This window comes from Vipera berus, assembly GCF_964194415.1.
Source record: "Vipera berus genome assembly, chromosome: 2".
NCBI classification, from domain to species: Eukaryota; Metazoa; Chordata; class Lepidosauria; order Squamata; family Viperidae; genus Vipera; species Vipera berus.
In genome coordinates, this window is record NC_138203.1 from 161099951 (window position 1) to 161119996 (window position 20046).

The following is a 20046-nucleotide window of genomic DNA, read 5'->3' on the forward strand; positions in this document are numbered from 1 at the left end:
GTCCAAAAGTTTCAGTTAATCAAAACCAGGAGAGCTAAGCTGTTTAGTGGGACCTGCCTATCCAACACATTAAGCTTGAGCTTGTCCATCTGCACTAGCTGTTGTCTCTTTCCAGATCCACATCAAGCTACTGGTACTTTTGGAACAGTGACTAGTTTGGGCAGGGTTCCTGGAGGAGCATCGCTGCCATGCATGCCCCAGCCTGAAGGCTCTTCAACTTCCCACTCTGAGTCCATTTCCAAGCAAAGGCATCCTAAAATATTTGGCTTTGGGAGAGGAAAAAAAGGAGGGGATGTAAAAGAAGACTATGCATTACAGAAATGCACATGAAGCTCTCGGTTGAGAGGAAAACACACTTTAGGGAGTAAGGATTGACATCAGAGATGCCAGAGGAATCCAAAGGAAAAAAAGTCAAGATGGCAGCTTTGATCACATCATTGCAGCCGCACCACAGTAACTTTATTTTTTTAAAACACCCCAATGGCCGATCCTGAGACAAACTGTCAGCAGAACAAGAGCCAAGCAGCTTTTAGCAATCTCAGCCTCTTTTCAATCATTCTCTCCCAGCTCAGTGTCCACCACTTTGATTATACCCGCATGATTGCTACAGGTAAGTTCAAAGGTAAGAAGCCTCGCTGTGGAACATCCACTGCTGGGCAATATCAGTGGGCACCGGTTTCTAGGCAAATGGGCATCTCAGGGTCTGAAGAAGCCTTTAGCCTCTTGGATTCTGGCAGAAGTTCTTAAGGACTTCTATGGTTTGAGATACTATTTCTGCACCCGTATAGCATAAACGGAAGTAGCTGACAGCCTCCCCACCCCTCTGCCTCCATCTGTGCTGATCCAGACCAGCCTGCTTCTCCACCCCCTCCTAGGTCTGTCACAGACAAGTGTACACCTGCCACTGCTCCTCCTCCCCCCTCCTTTTGCAAGAGCTTGAATCTAACAGCTTGCTCAGCCTCTTTCCCATTTCTCTCCCTGACTTTTCTCTTTCTTTTCTCTCTGGGTCCTTACAACAGCCTTGCAGAGGAGGTGGTGGAGGAGGACCTTCAGACATCTACTAGGGAGAAGCAGCAAGGACCACTTGCAAAGCTGGCAAATAAAGGACAGCAATTTCCCCAGCCAAAGCCTCAAGGTAAGATTCAACCAGATTGCATCTGCAAGGAGATGGGAAGTAATGAACTGGACTGGACTGCCTAGCCTGATCTAGCAAGAGGAAGAAGGATGGAGTTTCCTAGAATAAACCTGAGCCATGGCATTACTTTGCTCATTTCTACCAACTTCAGGAGCCAGATGGATAGAAAGTTGATACTTACTAGGAAAGAGGGGAACAGAGGGGAATGATGCATCCCAAAACCCTCTAGAAATTCTGCTAGGTCTCACTCTGTCAATCCAGATAGAGAAATAGAATCATTCTAACTGAAGGAAACTCAGAGGCTATTTTGCCCAAATCTTCTGTTGATGAAGGGAACTCATTGCAGCATCATAGCTAATAAAATAATCAAAGGAAGGAAGGAAGGAAGGAAGGAAGGAAGGAAGGAAGGAAGGAAGGAAGGAAGGAAGGAAGGAAGGAAGGAAGGAAGGAAGGAGTAAAATGGAATAGAATATATCTCAGAGTTAGTTGAATGCCTCTTGTATTTAATTTTATTTCCACCATACCCACCATATTGGCATTTGTTCACATCCTTGGGCAGCTTGCTAACTGCCCGACAGATATAACTTAACATTCACTAACCTCTTAATGATGACTCTGATCCCAAATTTTGGAGGATGCATTATAATTCTGTCCTTTAGCTATACATCTCTAAGTGTTTTTGTTTCTCACACCTAAGAAACTTAACAGAAGAGGAGCAGAAGTTGAACATTTTGGTGGAAAGAAGACAAATTTGCTTTTGACCTTCCTTTAGAAGCTTCATTGTAAATCAGCGATTCTTTCTTTACATACACACTGAGGGGAAAACTTTTCTCAATTGAAAGATACAGAATTGCCAGGATAATGACAGCCATGGGGAAATATGTGGGTCAAATGTAATCAATCATTGCCTTCATAGCTATATTGATTCATTCTGTGGTACCGCTGTTTTACTACAAAGAACAATTTCCTGCAGCCAACGGTCCAGGGTTGGTGAGATTTCTGCTATTATAAGCAAGGATTCTATTGTATTTTTAACCCCATTGTCCTTGGTCTCCTTGTAGCTGGAAGGCGCTGGGAGAAGATGAACAAAAGTGACCTGGCTTGGGGAAGCAATGCCAAGGACCCAGATGAAAAGGAGATATCACCTTGCTTGGTTAGCATAGGGGCTCTCCTCTACTACTGCATCCTGCTGTGTGTGGGTTTGCCGGGTAAGACAAAAAACAAGAGATCAAACAGCTCCATAAGTGTATCAGTGAGATGTTTTCATGTGTCCTTCCAGCAGGTCGGAGGAGGAGAAGCAGCAGCATCAACAATTTGTAGTTGATTGATTTTATGGTTATTTATTTAACTGTCTGGAGTAGTACTGCCAAGTTGACACATAGGGGGGAAAATGTGCAAAAGAGCACAATAAAAACTCCACCATATCAACTCAAACGAATACACTCCAGAAACCAAATCACATTTTAAAAGTTTACAGAAGGAGGGACCCTAGCATTTTTTTTTTTTTTTGTGAGAAAGACTGCCAAGAAAAAATGGTCCCACCAAGAAGGATCTATCTCTAGTGGCTGTCAGGAGAAAATGGATAGTCTAGATTCTAGATCTCTCTGGGATTTGGTCCAACGCTTTAATTACGATCCCATAGTCATCCTAACTTCTACCAACCTTTTGGTGTGTTTTCATCAAAATCCTTCCAACAGAATATTTGTTTACTTCCTATATGCTCATCAACATTAGTAAAAAAAATATCATGAAATGTTACATCCCAGACTTTGGAGGCCACCCAGTCATTCCAGTAGCCAATTCAGTGCAAGAGATCAGTATGTTTTCCGATATCTGCTGATATTTTTTAGCAAAGGGAAATCCAACTTTGTTTTTATCCCAACATTTTAATGCACTGTCAGGATTTTTTTAAAAAGCAAGCAAGCAAGCAAGCAAGCAAGCAAGCAAGCAAGCAAGCAAGCAAGCAAGCAAGAAAGAAAGAAAGAAAGAAAGAAAGAAAGAAAGAAAGAAAGAAAGAAAGAAAGAAAGAAAGAAAGAAAGAAAGAAAGAAAGAAAGAAAGAAAGAAAGAAAGAAAGAAAGCATGACCATAGGAAGGTGAGAGGGAAGGTTTATTAGGAACAACTTTTACTGGTATGTGCCCATTATAGTGTTAATTTGAAGATGAGCACCAGAGGGCGCTATCATCTCACAAAGATGTGGAGAATATTGATGGGCCTCCATCCAGGCAATTTTATGAGTCCCTGAAAAGGGAAACTAGGTTAATTGGCTCAGAGAGTTGTCCCACAACTCCATTAGTGTTTTTATCGGAGCACCCACAACTTCTGGAGACAAACCATTCCATTAATCACTGGAACAGCTTGCTTCTAGAAGTTGTGGGTACTCCAACACTGGGAGGTTTTCAAGAGACTGGACAACCCTTTTATCTGGAATGGTATAGTAGAGTCTCCTGCCTGGGCAGGGGGTTGGACTAGAAGACCTCCGAGGTCCCTTCCAATTCTGTTATTCTGTTATTTGGATGTAAGAATTCTTGAGAGATAATAGGAGACAGGAGGAGGAAGAACTGCAAACGGGATTGGACAGATAAGAGGCAGCTGACTTCACCGAAGGAATGGGACTAGAGCAAACATCTCAAAAAGAAAAAAAAACATTCCAAGTTTCTTGGATAGTAAAGGGAAGGAGGGAGGGAGGGAGGGAGGGAGAGAGAGAGAGAGAGATGTACATTCAGATTTGCAACAGTAAAGGCAGTGAGTCCCAAATGCATTTATTACAATTACTGCAGTGGTAGGAGTCAGCCAGTTCGCACCAGTTCGGCAGAACCGGTAGCTAATTTTTTGTTGCCCAGGCCTGGAATGGACTTCCAGAAGCGGCATCCACACAAAGAACCGGCTGTTCGCAGATTTGAATCCCACCACTGAATTACTGTATATCTAGTCCTTCTTCTGGGGTCCTGTGGCTCACATCCATAGTTGTTTGTTATCTTTCCCAGCCTTATTTTACCTTGACAAGGACAAATAAGCTAAAGAGAGGCCATCTGATTCAGTTTTACAGAAACCAAATATTAGTCACAGCTATGCATACAAATACTAATTCATCCTAAAGCACTTTTAAACTCCTTATCTATCTACAGAAAATTTTTACTACCCTTTTGTTATCTTTTCTTCCTTGTTCAAGTTAACGTCTTAGCTGCCGCTGCACTTTCCCGTCTTGCTGCTCGTACTCAGAAATCCTCCTACTGCTACCTCTTGGCCCTCACCGCTTCTGACATCCTCACTCAAGTCTTTGTGGTCTTTGCTGGCTTCATTGTGCAGGCAGCCATCTTGTCTCGTGACGTTCCAGGTGCCTTTGCCCATGCAATCAACATCTTACAGTTCACGGCCAATCACGCCTCCATCTGGGTGACGGTACTGTTGACTATGGACCGTTATGTGGCCCTTTGCCATCCCCTGCAGTACAGGGCTATCTCCTACCCAGAACGCACCCAGAAGATAATTGGTGCCATGTTTGCAGTCTCACTGGCTACTGGAGTTCCTTTCTACTGGTGGCTAGATGTTTGGCATGATGTCTACCCACCCACCACGATGGACAAAGTCTTGAAGTGGCTTCATTGCTTCATCATCTACTTCATTCCCTGCACTGTCTTTCTGCTGACAAACTCTGTGATCATCTGCAAGCTCAAGCGATCAGGAAATCCCAACCGCCGCCTCAGCAGAACGATGGCCATCTTGTTGGCTATCACCACTGTGTTCATTGTCCTCTGGGCTCCACGGACATTTGTCATGATCTACCACCTCTACGTGGCATCGGTCAATCAGGACTGGCGAGTACATCTGGCCTTGGATGTGGCCAACATGGTAGCCATGCTCAATACCTCCATCAACTTCTTCCTTTACTGCTTTGTCAGCAAGACTTTCCGACGTACAGTCCGTGAAGTGCTAGTTTCTTACAGATTCCATTGTACCCAACCATCCAGGAAGGACACCACTTTGGAACTGACTCTGAAACCCTTGGGGGTCTGGGCTGGGACTTCAGTTTAGGGAGATTGTCGTCCTTCTGCAACCAGCTCCATTTTTGCTGGATGTGGATTCCGTGGGTCTTTTGGTGCACCAGCATAAATCAGGGACAGAAGGGATATAAGGCAACAATGCTGGGAAGAATATTCTGGATATGCATACATCTTGTGTGCACATATGTTTATTCATTATATTTGCACCAATGTGGCTGTGGATGTAAGTTTGCTTCTGTGTACGTTTCCAGAGCACAGCAAACATTGACAAGGTTTTGGGTGACCAGGTCGGCGATGGCAATCATGTCATCCTGGGATGCTGCAACCATTTTAAAGTACCAAGCACCCAGATCACGCTCATATGACTGTGAGGAAACTGCAACAGTGTAAGTGCAAAGACCAGACTTTTTTCAACATCAACAGAACTTTGAATGATCGCTAAGCAAATGGTCTTAAGTTGAGGACTAAGTTGGAAATGGCAATAATTGCATCACAGCCTCCTCAGCTACTATGGGATATTCATTGTGAACTATTAGCCAGGAAGACTCCAACAGCTCCTCCTTCTCTTCAAATAACATTTTGCATTGACTGCTTTGCCTATGCTGGATTATTTGCTCTGCATAGCCGTTAATGGGTTCATGTGTAGTCACCCAAAGAAAAACCACTTTTACCCAATACAGGTAGTAGATTACTGGTACAGGTAGTCTTCGATTTACAACCATTTGTTTTGCGATTGTTCAAAGTTACAACAGCACTGAAAAAATAACAAATGACTGTTTTTCGTACTTATCACCACTGCAGCATCCCCACGGTCAGAATTGCAACACTTGGCAACTGACATTTATGACAGTTCCAGTGTCCTGCAGTCATGTGATCATGTTTTGCGAACTTCTGACAAGCAAAGACAATGGGGAAGCCAGATTCCCTTAACAACCGTGTTACTAACTGAACAACTCTAATGATTCACTTAGCAACTGTGGCAAGAAAGGTTGTAAAGTGGGGCAAAACTCACTTAACACCTGTCTTGCTTAGCAATGGAAATTTTGGGCTCAGTAATCATTGGGGGCTACCTGTAATTTACCCAGGTCTGGGAAGCACTGCACAAAGGATCCCTGGGATGTTGCGGTTCAGTCTAATCCAGGGGTAGGCAACCTTGGCCCTTTTATGACTATTGGACTTCAACTCCCAGAATTCCTGAGCCTGCACAGACCTCCCAATTTGTACATGGATGTAAGATCATACGAATGTCCCAACAGGCCTATATACAATGTCTGAAGCTGAACTATATGCCTCTATCTGTGACTTTGGGAGAAAGCATGAGTTGATGGCTCAGCACGGAAACCTCTCCCTTTCCCCTCAGCATGGCTGGCTCAGGAATTCTGGGAGTTGAAGTCCACGTGTCATAAAAGAGCCAAGGTTGCCTACCCCTGGTCTAATCTAAGATTCATAAGGCTGAAGTAAAGACAATGGAGAAGAATGGTCTCTTTGGGGCCCTGAGTTTCTTTTCTTTTTTTTTAAAGGGTGGGGAGAGGTAGTGAAGTAGCTTCATTCAGAGAAACCTTGATTTCATTCTTTGCTCTTTTTTAAAGTAATGAATTGTTTGGGGAAGGGAGGAAGGGGAGAAGCATTCATCCATCCTCCTTTTGTGTTATGGTCTTACAGCTCTCAACCTTGTTCAGTGAGGTGAGCCATCCATCAAGGGCAAAGACAGACCCTCACTGCCATTTTCAAGAAAGCCCAACCAGGAGATGTATAGATGTGTTCCACCTCAGTGGAATACCTTTAGTGGGTGGCAGAAAGACAAATGTCTGGTTTATCCCCAGCTCTTATTCACAATATCTATTCTGATTCTTTCAAAGCATACAATATTTGGAGAAAGCAAGAAGGAATGTTTGTGGGCACTGATTTCTCTGTTACCGGAGGCAAAATACAAGGAGATCTTGAAAAAGCCATGCCCTAGGACTGAAAGAGAGAAAAATAGTAATATCCATGTAATGACATGTGTGTTTAGAAGGGTAGAACTGGCAGAATTGTTTCAAGCAAGCAATCCCTTTGTGTGGTAAATATCTCTGAGCCAGATAATCCATTCCACACTTTCAAAACTCCAACATTCTTCTCACTCCTCACCCCTAACTTTCCACTCCCATAAATATTTGCCTTTAGGTGGGTTTCTCTGAGGTTTTCTCTCTCCTCCTTTGAAAAGCTTCTTTCACACCCTTTTGGAGGGCCTGTCCAATCTGGCTGCTTCCCAAATAGCTCCAAGCACCATGGCCTGGGAGAAAAGCCAGCTATATCCCACCAAGCATCAACTCAAAGTCACAGATAGAGGCATATAGTTCAGCCTCAGATATTGTATATAGGCCTGTTGGGACATTCGTATGATCTTACATCCATGTAGAAATTGGGAGGTCTGTGCAGGGAAATGAGAAGCCTTCCATGATCTGAAGCTTCTTGATAGATAAGGTAAAGGTAAAGGTTCCCCCACACATGTGTGCTAGTCGTTTCCAACTCTAGGGGCCGGTGCTCATCTCCGTTTCAAAGCCGAAGAGCCAGCGCTTGTCCGAGGACGTCTCCGTGGTCATGTGGCCGGTATGACTAGATGCCAAAGGCGCACGGAACACTGTTACCTTCCCACCATAGTGGTCCCTATTTTTCTACTTGCATTTTTATGTGCTTTCATACTGCTAGGTTGGCAGAAGCTGGGACGAGTAACAGGCACTCACTCTGTTACGCGGCACTCGGGATTCGACCCGCAAAACTGCTGACCTTCTGATCAACAAGCTCAGCATCCTAACCCACTGAGCCACCCCGTCCCTTCTTGATAGATAAGACAACCCAATATTTATAGAAAATATTAAGTAATCATTGGTTGGCTTAGTGTGGCTCTAACATGTTATGTAAAGGTACATATAATGGTTTATAAGCCATAGTTTGTGGCTTAATCCCAGATAATTTTAATTTATTCAATAAACCAAGTTTCTGTATGATTTAGCCCAATTTGTGTGAAATGAATCAGAGTCACTAATCTTCCTTCCAATTTGCACTGAATGAACTACTTCTCATTCAGATAGGAAACCTGCTTTTGGGCTGAATACCAAGTCAAAACAAGGATCAGTGTTATAAATTCCACAAGTAAATGGAGAGTGCTTGTCTTATATAGATAAGACAATTTGCAAGTCTGCTTAACTTTTGTTGTTACTGACTTACTATTACTGAAGGTGTAGTCATACTTGAAATGCTGGGTACCATTCTATTCTCTTGAGAAAAGGATTTTGCATAGTTGGAGAAGTTGAAGAAAAGGGCACCAAAAGGCTCAAAGAAAAAGCAATACAATTTAATTTTATTTAAGTTAGGGGGGGGAAATACCCGCCATCAACAAAAGGGGTTTGAAGCTTTTTGACTAAACACATATTTAAAGTAATTTGAGGAATTCAAAGGCAGAGCTATTTCTCTCCATTTTGTGTGACTGAATTTTTGGATAAGTATCTGATGAGGCAATTTCCTTTTTGTTCAGGCAATTTCTTTAGTCAATGGTAGGGATGTTAAAAGGTATAATAGAGTTTAAGGCACCAGGCAAGAAACCAGGAGACAATGAGTTCTAATCCCACTTTAGGCACATAAACTGGCTGGGTGACTTTGGGCCAGTCACTCTCTCTCAGCCCAAACCACTTCACAGGTTTGTTGAGGGAGGAAGAAGTATTAGGTATGTTCACCCACCGCCTTGAGTTATTCATAAAAATAATAAAGACAGAATAAAAACATCTAAAATATGTATATTATGACAGTGGTGCAATATTGCTAAAGTACCATGTGCAATATTTTTAATATTAACAGCTTGGTTGGAAAGATAGATGGTTTTCCAAATTTTTACAAGATAAGAATGAGTGAAATATCTAAGCTTTTAGAAGGCAAGTATAAGGCCCAAAATGATCTTAAGTTAGAGAAACAGGCTTAAGATAGTGGTTTTTAATAAGAAAAAAAATGCTAAGTTATTACCTTAGGAAACAAATCAAGTGTACAGGCAGATAATTGGCTTGGAAAGTGTATGTGTGAAACTATCTAGGTCTAGGATTTATAGTTCCCAGATAGATATGGAACAGCAGTGAGATCTGACTATAGCAATAGAACTATAATTCCCAAGGCAGAAGGAGTTATAACTTCACTGAATTCTAAAATTATTAAATTCCATCATGTATTGTGGCATCCTAAGATTTAAGAAAATTTCAGAAAAACTGGAACCTGGCCAAAAAAAAATGGAGGGCAAGAGTGGTAGAGGAGAGTTTGAAAGTCGTTAAGATACGTTTAATCCATAAGTCATGACAATTAATGAAGGTTATTGTGGCCGCCTTCAAGTACCTGTCTGAATGCCTTGTCAAATTGGCAAAGACAATATGAAAAAAGTGAAGAGAATTTAACACAGGCAAACCAATGAAATGTTTTTACACTCTGACCAACATCAAATATCATGAAAAAAAGACTGAGTCTTGTGCTGCCTAACATTAAGTTTGATAAAAGGGGACAAGGATGGTCAAAATCTCTTCTAACTGACTCCAGAGTCTTCATGGACATGTCTGAACAGACCCTGCCAAAGTGCAGGAGTAACGCTAGGAAGAAATAGTCTTCATGGGTGTGTCTATAAACAGGTATTTTTTTGTCTTTACAGTCCAAGGCCTCTGGACTGTCCCAGTTGAGGAATGCTAGTCAGCGCCATGGCTTCTTGGTTTTCCTTCTGGCCAAGGAAGAAGCTACATTCAGCAGTTTCTGACCCACACAGCTATGATGAAAGGAGGAGGACTTTTCCAGTTGGTGACTTCCAGATTTGAGATTGCTCACATGTCTAGTGAAGTTCTAGCCAGCATGGAGGGCTCTCGCTGGAAAATGTAACAGGCAGTTCTCGACTTACGACCATAATTGAGCCCAAATTTTTTGTTAAATGATACATTTGTCAAGTGAATTTTCTCCCATTTTATGACCTTTCTTGCCTCAGTTGTTAATTCTATCACTGCGATTGATAAGTTACTAACCTGGTTGTTAAGCGAATCTGGACTTCCCATTGACTTGCTTGTCAGAAGGTTGCAAAAGTGGCCTTGGGACACAGCAACCATCATAAATATGAACCAGTTGTCAAGCATCTGATTTTTGATAACATGATCAGGGTGATGCTGCAAATGTCGTAACTGGGAAAAATTGTCATAAGTCACTTTTTCAGTGCCATTGTACCTTTGAGCAGTCACTAAACAAACTCTTGTAAGCCAAGGACTACCTATACTCTCAGAGAGGATAAACCTGTTATGAGGTAGTAGCACACATTCCCAAGCAGGATACAGCAAATTGCAGGTGAAGACTATTTTCATACTCTTAAATAATATTTTTGTAACTTCCTACATTTGGTAGGGAAGCATAAACAGAAGCTGGCATAGCTCTCTACCAGACGGCTTAGTTTACCGCAGAGCAGAAAAATATTTTTTATGGAGGTTTATAAAAGGAAGACTCCTCCCACCATGTTCCTGAAGTTGTAGAGGCATCCAATCCTCTCTGTTTCCACTGAGCATGCTGGAAAGGCCTCTGGTTCTAGCATTATAGCGCTTCTTTCCCTCAAGGCAATAACAATTTCTCACAGTCGACTCTCCAACATTAGCCGCCTTTAAGTCATTGTTCATGAATAAATAGACACGCTGATCTGGCTTGGTATAAGCTGGCCAGAGAACGCAGGCACAAATCCTTTGCTTGAATTAGCCTATTTTAGCTTCTTTTGACAGATCTATGGCTGCTTGGCAGCCTGCAGCAAAGCAGTAAGCAAGCAGAACCGCATTTCTTCCTTCATCATTTATTGTGAGAGCTCAAGCACGACCCTCTTGAATCTCTTTTGTACGGCCTTCTGGTGATGTCACTCTTCACTAACCACTAACTACTGCTACCTCCATGGCCCATGAAGCTCAGAGAAAGAAGCCATTCCAGCTGAGAGAATAATCCACATTCTCCTCATGTCAAAGAAGAAAGGAAAACGGTAATTTCACACTCCTCTCCTGTTGCACCTGCCCGCCACCTGCTTTGCCACAGGCCAGCATCAAGAGAGGACAAATACCTGGCCAGTCCTGGCTTGTCAATTAGAAAGAGAAACAGTTCCAATGAAGGGCAAAAAAGTACCTCATTGTTTGCTTAATTTTTTATTTTATTTTATTTTTTATTTTAATCCCATTTATATCCTGCCCTTCTCCGAAGACTCAGGGCGGCTTACAATCTAAGCACAAATCAAATGTGCTTAGCAATAGCCTTCATTCTATGTATATGCCTGCTTATTAGGGCTTTCGCCCCCCCCCCAAGTGGCATTATTACAAAGTCAGCTTATTGCCCCCAACAATCTGGGTCCTCATTTTACCTACCTCAGAAGGGTGGAAGGCTGAGTCAACCTTGAGCCTGGTGGGACTCGAACCTGCACTAATTGCAAGCAGCTGGTGTTACTTAAGGAGGCATTAGCCCACTGCTCCACCAAGGATTGAATGAATAAAAGCTTGATCAACTCAAGGCTGAGTTGGAGGGCCATCAAAATTTTTAGGATTAGTTATTTACCACTGGACTTTTTCAGTGCCCCTTGCAGGTCCCAGAAATTGGAAAACCCACAGAGAGAAACCTCTGGGATGGAGGTTTACTTGTTTATTGGGGTGCTGATCAGATCAGGCTACTTATTACTGTACTTCTCATGAGGCATTACCTGATACACCGTTTGCACAAGGCATTCACCAAGTCAGTTAAAATCCTAGGAACTGCTTTCACAAAGTGCATGAGTCATCACTGGCTTAGACCTTGGTGCATCTTTTTTGTGTCTTAGCAAGCTGGTTGAACCCAGCTTGTTTGGCTAATTCAGGTTTCAACAAGTTAAACCCAGGGTCAAATTTAAGGTATGTGGATAGTCAGCCCCCAAGAGAAGGAAATATTAAAAGGGCAGAAAAATATATTTCCTCCAAGTATCTTAAAGAGCAGAAAAGCATGCCCAGTTTTTTTTAATAGCCCCAAGTCTCCCTCCCCCAAGCAGAAACCAGCTCTGTAGAAATGCAGATGTAAATCCAGGAAGGTTGGAGGCCCCCAGCTAGAAGATTAAGAAGACAAAGACACCTAAAATCTACACACCCCACCCAAACTCTAAGACAGGACATAATAGGATTAACCCACAGATGCCAAAGCGACACAGGTCAAAATACATGACATTGGGAATGGAAAGCCTCAAACAGGAATAGGAAACAACTCTAAACAAAAGGCTCCAGAGGGTATAAAAGCCCACTCCCTACATGTGCTCACTCTCTTTTCTTCCAGAGCCATCTTTCTCTCTGGCTCTCCTCTTTAATAAACAGCAACCTTCTTTCTAAAGCAGTCGCCATGTTGTTTATCCCCCGCTTGGACTGAACCATGATGAAGACAGGTGTTATACAAATGCAGCCAGGCTGTGGCTCTCATTCCTGACTTCCAAAGGAGAACAGCACGATAGGAATAGCAGTTAAAAAACAACAACTCAGAGCCCCAGAATTTTTGACCCTTGACTGAATATGGTTTAGAAAAGAGCTCCATCCTCCACCGTGATAGCACAGGGATGCCCCAGTTGGAATGAGAGAAAGACATCTATGGATAACTAAGTCTCTCTGGCCCAAGGCTCAGCTGCACACGTACAAAGCTTTTGTCCCAGCCTTGACCCAGGGGGAAAGCCTGTCATTTTTGATACTCCTTTTCCCTCTTTTCAAGATGGGGTTGCTGTTGTCACAGAGACTCATCCTGGTTATTGTCAGGGTAGCAGCTGGAGTTCCTGAGCTGGAAAAAACAGTGTGTGCATTGTGATGTCTCACCGCCCGACTTTCCTTCTCCTTTGAAATTTGTCCTCCCACATTTTCTTGGGGTTTGGGAACATAGTTCAGGTGCTTACTTTAAAGTAGGCAAGAGACTGGTTTGTAGTTGCCTGGAGGAAAAAGAAATGAAACCCAGCCCAGGAAAAGAATTTGGAGAAGAAGCTGGGGAAGGAGAGACAGAGTAGCAAAAACACAATCAGCCATTTCCTTAGTTATTCAGAACTAAGTAGGTTGTTATAGTTCTCCAAGGTTATATATATATATATATATATATATATATATATATATATATATATATATATATATATATATATATATATATATATATATATGTATGTATGTATGTATGTATGTATGTATGTATGTATGTATGTATATGTATATGTATATGTATATGTATATGTATATATATGTTAAATGCTTGTTAACTATTTAGATTACCTTGCTAGGCCCCAAACATGGGACAAATCTTTATTTCCTGTTTCGGCCTAACTGAAGGCCATCCACAGGCAGTAGTCACAACAGTGACAGCTCATATTTGTGTTAGCAATCTAAAATTTACATATATATACATATATATATATATATATATATATATATATATATATATATATATATATATGTATATGTATATATATATGAAGGGACGCGGTGGCTCAGTGGGTTAGGATGCTGAGCTTGTCGATCAGAAGGTCGGCAGTTTGGCGGGTCAAATCCCGAGTGCCACGTAACAGAGTGAGCGCCTGTTACTTGTCCCAGCTTCTGCCAACCTAGCAGTTCGAAAGCACATAAAAATGCAAGTAGAAAAATAGGGACCACTACAGTGGGAAGGTAAGAGCGTTCCGTGCGCCTTTGGCGTCTAGTCATGCTGGCCACATGACCACGGAGACGTCCTCAGACAAGCACTGGCTCTTCGGCTTTGAAACGGAGATGAGCACCAGCCCCTAGAGTTGGAAACGACTAGCACGCATGTGCGGGGGAACCTTTACCTTAGATGATAGATAGATAGATAGATAGATAGATAGATAGATAGATAGATAGATAGATAGATAGATAGATAGATAGATAATAGATAGATAGATAGATAGATAGATAGATAGATAGATAGATAGATAGATAGATAGATAGATATAATTACCTTGGAGAACTATAACATCCTACTTACTAAGAGTTCTGAAGTTTGCATAAGCTGAGGAATTCTGGGAGTTGAAGTCCACAAGTCATAAAAAGGCCAAGTTTGAAGACTCCTGCTCTAGAACTTGCCAACCTGCTAGGGCAGTGTTTCTCGGCCTCTGGAATGTTATGTGGACCTACTCCCCGAATTCTAACTGTGGAATTCTGGGAGTTGAAGTGCACACAAAGTTCTTGAAACAATCTGCCAGGCTTTTGGGCGCCTGAGTTACTTTGTAATCAAGCACATTGCAGGGAGGAAAACCCCAAGATGTCCTAGGGAACTTGATAGCCCCATGGCAGAAGAGAAGAGAGGAGGCCAATTGGAGCCCTGCACGATGCTGATCTCTCCCAGGTTGCCTCCTTCATACAAATCAGAATATTCGCGGCAAGGTGTGTTAATATTTGCTGATGGGAGTCATAGATCACTTTGATCCTATTTCAGCCTGCCAAGGCAGAGGTTCAGTGAAGTTTCCAAGAAATGCTTAGCAAGCCATCTCAGCCGGGGCAAGGAAATGACAGGAGGAGGCCTTAGCTTGTTGTTCTCCATTGTGCAAATCACCTAGCAGTGAAGAGTCAAGAAAGAGCTTTGTCATGCCAATTATTCTTTCTGATCCTACAGCAAGAGCTGTTTTTGTGTGTATGTACTCAGTATAAAAATAAAAGTCTGAGAATGAAACAGAATACTCCTCAACCTTGTTGTTATTTGCACATATATTCATATAACTCTGCAAAAAATAGATGTTTCCTATAATGCGTTGCTCTTGGCATGATACTTACAATTTTATGTATATTATTTATATTCCACCTATATTATGGTCATAAATAACTCAAGGTGCCAAACATACTCAGTACTCCTCACTCCTCCTATTTTCCTCAGAACAACAACCTCATACAGTGGGCTGCCAGGGGACTGGCTCAAGTGCAACCGATTCAGAAACAAATCCCAATAGCTATGAAATATCACTATTTTCATGGCATCCCAACAGGCCAGAGCTGATTTCAACCTAGTGCACAGCCCTCCATTGGGAATGTCCCGAATTGTTTAAGAGAACAGGAGCAAGCAGATCTTGAGAAAGAGGACAGTGATACTAGATGTTCAGTAGATTATTGTTCTTAATCAACACTTGGTTTCAACAAGCAAAACCAAAAACGGAATCAGTGTAGTTTAACACAATCTCCTTATCAGTCCCGTCATCCTCCTAGTTAAGGCTCCTAATCTGAAAGAAAAAAAACTGTGGCAGGCACAGAACATGTATGAGTCATTGAACAAAGAAAATTTGAAAGAAAGGACAGAATGGTGGAAGATAAATGCACAATTCCCAGTTCACCTCATTTTGACCAGGACTCCAACAAACCAAGCAAGACATGAATCAAGCTTCTACAAAAATAATGATTAAACAAGGCTTGGCTTGGATTTTGTTTGGCTTGACCATAGCCTAACTGGTTAAATATTTCCAGAGACTCCAGGAATCAGTGTAATGTTTAACAACAAACACAAGACAGCTGATGACATAGATTATTTAGTAAATTCGTTCCCTAAATCCTTAGGGATTAACTACAAATGTGTTGTGGACAGAAAATGTCAGTCTGAAAACTCTTCTATGATCACAAAAATATCTAGCAGCTTGAACTATTTCTGTGCTAGTTACTGGTTACTTAGCATTCCACGTTAGCAGCTTGTTACTGTATTTGAAGGAACTGGATGTTCAAAAATATTCTATATTTTTAATATTCTAGTGTATAAATGTCCAGGATGGCTGGACATTTGGTATTGGTTCTATTTTTTCCATGCAGCACTTACCAAACTTACTTCTTCAGGAACATAGAATTGCTGGGTATGGTCTCCAAATGTAAAACAACAACAACAACAACAAGGACAGTGGAAAGAATGTAATAACAAAAACTAAACCAAAGCAAGATGTTGCACTAAATGACCTCCAAATTTCTTTCCAGCTCTGTGATTTTGCAATCAAAATGTGCTGATCCTTGGTTTACCCCTATGATTCCTACAGTGGCATAGTAACACACTTGGAAGTAGGTTGGGCTGATAGAACATTGCACTCCTTGACCTATAGATAGTCTGGATATAATGCTGAATGTAACAGCAAATAAGCCCCATAAAGCCTTGAGAATGTGTTAGCTGTAAAGAGGCAGGCTAAACCCCAGATGCCCTAGGGCTGTGTTTGTCACCTTGGCAACTTGGTGTTGTCAGCTGCAGGGAAAATTTAACTGCTACTAACCTCCATCCAGTAGTTTCAGAAATCTCCACTGTTGTCACAGCTCTGTTGATCATGTATCAATTGTAGTAATGGTTTAAAGGTGGTATTCCACAGTAGCAAATCCCTGAGAGATTTGCCAGGTGCCAAGTGTTTTTACTCTTGGGAAGGTAGAAGGACATACAAATACCAAGCTGGGTATTGTTTTTCTCATCCAGTCCTGTTCTCCACATTAGATTTTCCTGCCCACATTCTTTTTTTAAAAATCCCATTTATATCCCGCCCTTCTCCGAAGACTCAGGGCGGCTTACAATCTAAAGCACAAATCAATGTGCTTAGCAATAGCCTTCATTCTATGTATATGCCTGCTTATTAGGGCTTTCAGCCCCTCCCCCAAGCGGCATTATTACAAAGTCAGCTTATTGCCCCCAACAATCTGGGTCCTCATTTTACCTACCTCGGAAGGATGGAAGGCTGAGTCAACCTTGAGCCTGGTGGGATGCGAACCTGCACTAATTGCAGGCAGCTGGTGTTACTTAAGGAGGCATTATGGCCTGTTTATGGCCTGTTCTTCCCATAAACAGATTTTCCATGACAATTATTGCATATTTAAGATGGGTGACATATTTGCTATAATGAAAACCCAGCAACTTTGGTTAGTTTCCTGGTATTCAGTAATCTTCACATGGCTTACAATGCATTTGATTTTGTTTCTTTCAAGCTAAAGCATCTCTAGATAACTCTGGAGAATGGCCAATCACCTCATTCAAGTGTTGAAAGTGGGATGCTTCCCTAGATGCTTCAACCGTTTTGTTTCCCCCAAAAGCGGGGAAACATTCAGTATTTTCTGAAACATTTAGCAAGGAACTCATGCAGCTTTTCAGGGAGTCACGTCACTTTCTTGAGATATATTGTTGGTGGGAATGAGTCACTCTTTCAAATTAGATGCAATTAAAAACCTGAAAAGTTCCTATAAAAACTTGGCAAAAAATCCACTATTTTTGGAGACAATTAAAAAAAACCAAGACACAGATGCATAATCAAAATGGTTTTAGGGAAGGTTTCTCTCTCCAGCTGTGATATTCCTATTGCTAAGAATGCTGAAGACTTTATCACTTCGATCTATACCTCCTATTCATATTGTAATTTTGGGCACATCACTCATTTCTGCCTAACCTTTTCACCGGTAGTTAGCCAAACATTTCTGGGAATTAAACAGAGAGTAAAGGCAAAAGCATTCCTTTACTATTTGTCCTCCTCAACATTAGACCTTGAATAAAGAAGTTTCACTGAACTATCATAGCAATTGGGAGCAGTTACCTTGGGTGGTAACTGTTGATTTACTAATGACTACTCATTTCTTTCAAAGCCTCCCTTCTAGAATGTGCTTTATGAGCTATAAATTAGCCAACCATTTTTAAGCTAGTCCATTTGGATGACTGTTGTGTATGTGCCTACTGTACAGTTCAGGGCAAACCCAGAGAATTGTATTAATAAACAGTGCTTAACTATGAGTAAGCATATTGTACCAACACAGCCAAGGAAAGCTTTTTTCCCCCCACTTGTTTTACCTTTCCAAGTAAGAGCCTTATAAAGGGGTGGAGCCAGAAAAAGGGGCGTTAAATCTATACTACAAGCTCCTTTATTAGATGTGTGATGCAGAATCTCAGCGCTTTTATTTTGACATACTGCAGCTAGGACCTGAGACAGCCACTCTTGAATAAATAGTTATTGTGTAACCAGAACAAGGCCACCTCACAAATGGTGAGATACCGAGCAGCCCTGAAACAGAGGCTTGGAGGTCATCGTGATCCAAGCTAAGAGGAATTTACAACCATAATAATTCTGCCCCCTTAGAGGGGAGCTGGATCAGCCGGACAAGAACTGTACTAGCCAAGAATTTGGGGTTACACTATGAAAACACTCATTCAGATCGGATCGCTCTCTAATCTGGTGAAAGGCCTATCATAAAATAGACCAAGCCAGTTTACTAAGCTAACAAGGCAGCTCTGGCAACTCATCCCTACGTCCCAGCCTGTCCCAAGGGCTAAGAGAGGTCACAGAGCTTCAGCAGAGCAATCCGGCAGCTAAATAATTAATGGAGGTGCGGTTTGCTCAGGCTGCCATTTCCGGGAGTGGCAGAAAAATTGTTGCCAGTACAAAAGGCTATCCGGGCAAGGAATGAAGCCCCTGAACTTGACATGACCTCCACTCCACCATGTATTAATCGAAGCACTTCAGAATAGTTTGTTTAGGGCTATTGTGTTTTGAAAACAATGTCACGCTTCAGAAGTCATTATGGTCCATTTCATTCTCCTGCTTGAGAAACACCTCAAGCATAGGAACAAATTTTGTGGAGCATTTCAGCAAATAGATGACGTAGCAGTTTTTTAAAAAGAGCACCCATGATGTTAGATGGACTAATAAACTGCTGCTCTTTTTCAAAAAACTAAATCATCATTTTTTGACAGAACACAATATAGCTGTAGTTAGAACACTGGTTCTGTTGATACTGTTCAACACTGTTGACACTATTCCTATAAAAGTGGAGTCTGCAGAAATATTTTTTGGAAGATCTTGACATACGTCATACATTCACAAATTTGGCTCACCATTTCAGAGGACAACTACAAACTTGTGTTCTCCATTCAAAATATAATTATTTGAGAAAGAGGTCTCTACTGCTACCCTTAAAACTGTCAAGTCCATGGTTGGGCTATAAGCTAATAATATAAGGTGCAGTTTCTTTTTCTTGTAGTTAGCACCATCATATACTGGCCTAATCTGGCCTGAAATCACCATAGAAGGAGAAAAAAAAGAATGCACTGATGGTGTTACCTAGTTTGGTAATGAAATTTTGCAAGAAAACAACCAAGCTTAGAGAGCACCAAGGAAAAAAAATAAAATAAAAAAAAATAAAATAAGGAAAAAATATCCTTATTCAGGGGAAAAAAAAATCACTATCTCTATACTGGCACCGCACCTCCAAGTTTGTAGAAGAACAAAAAACAATTGGCTAGAAATTCAGAGAATTGCAAGACTAATACAGCTATACGAGTACCAGTCTAAAGAGGCTGGAATACACCACAATGACAACCAGCCAACCACTGTACTTCGGTAAAAAAGAGTGACATAACCAGAAGGTCCCAAGAAGATCCTGCTGAATCAGACCAAGGGGCTATCTAATGCAGCATTCTTTGTCCCATAGTGCCCAAATAGATAGTGTAGCTTTTTTGTTATTCTTTAGCAGCTGGTATTCAAGATAAACTGCTTGTAACTTGAAGATAGCAACAGCCCTAAAGAGAGGTAACAAATCTGCAATTTTAGCAGGAAATAGATAGCCAGTTCTTGATCATTGGACTCCTAAATAATGAAAGATTCCCTGCTTGTAGATAGGTTGAAATGCTATCAGGACACAGAAAATAGGGCCTTGCCACCTTATTTCTTTAGTTCCACAATATCTGGTACAGAGCATCTATGGAGATTCTCAATCATCCAGGTCAGGGGTCTTCAAACTTGGCCCTTTTATGACTTGTGGACCTCAACTCCCAGAATTCCTCAGCCAGCAAGTCCACAAGTCATAAAAGGGCCAAGTTTGAAGACCCCTGATCCAGTTCATAGTTGTCCCAAAAGTGTTTTTCAAAAGGCAACTGGACTGTCTTTGGTTTTTTTCTTGAAAACGT

The 20046-nt window shown here is 41.6% G+C and overlaps 1 protein-coding gene across 1 annotated transcript; it reads left to right on the forward strand.

Moving 5' to 3' along the window:
• Positions 1-480: 480 nt before the first annotated feature.
• Positions 481-9904, forward strand: GPR142 (G protein-coupled receptor 142; the record flags this gene model as incomplete). Its single annotated transcript, XM_081318991.1, is given in 7 exon segments — positions 481-610; positions 848-875; positions 1020-1135; positions 2197-2343; positions 4308-5161; positions 5164-5226; positions 9803-9904. Coding segments are annotated over 7 exon segments (1440 nt in total).
• Between the last annotated feature and the right edge of the window lie 10142 nt (positions 9905-20046).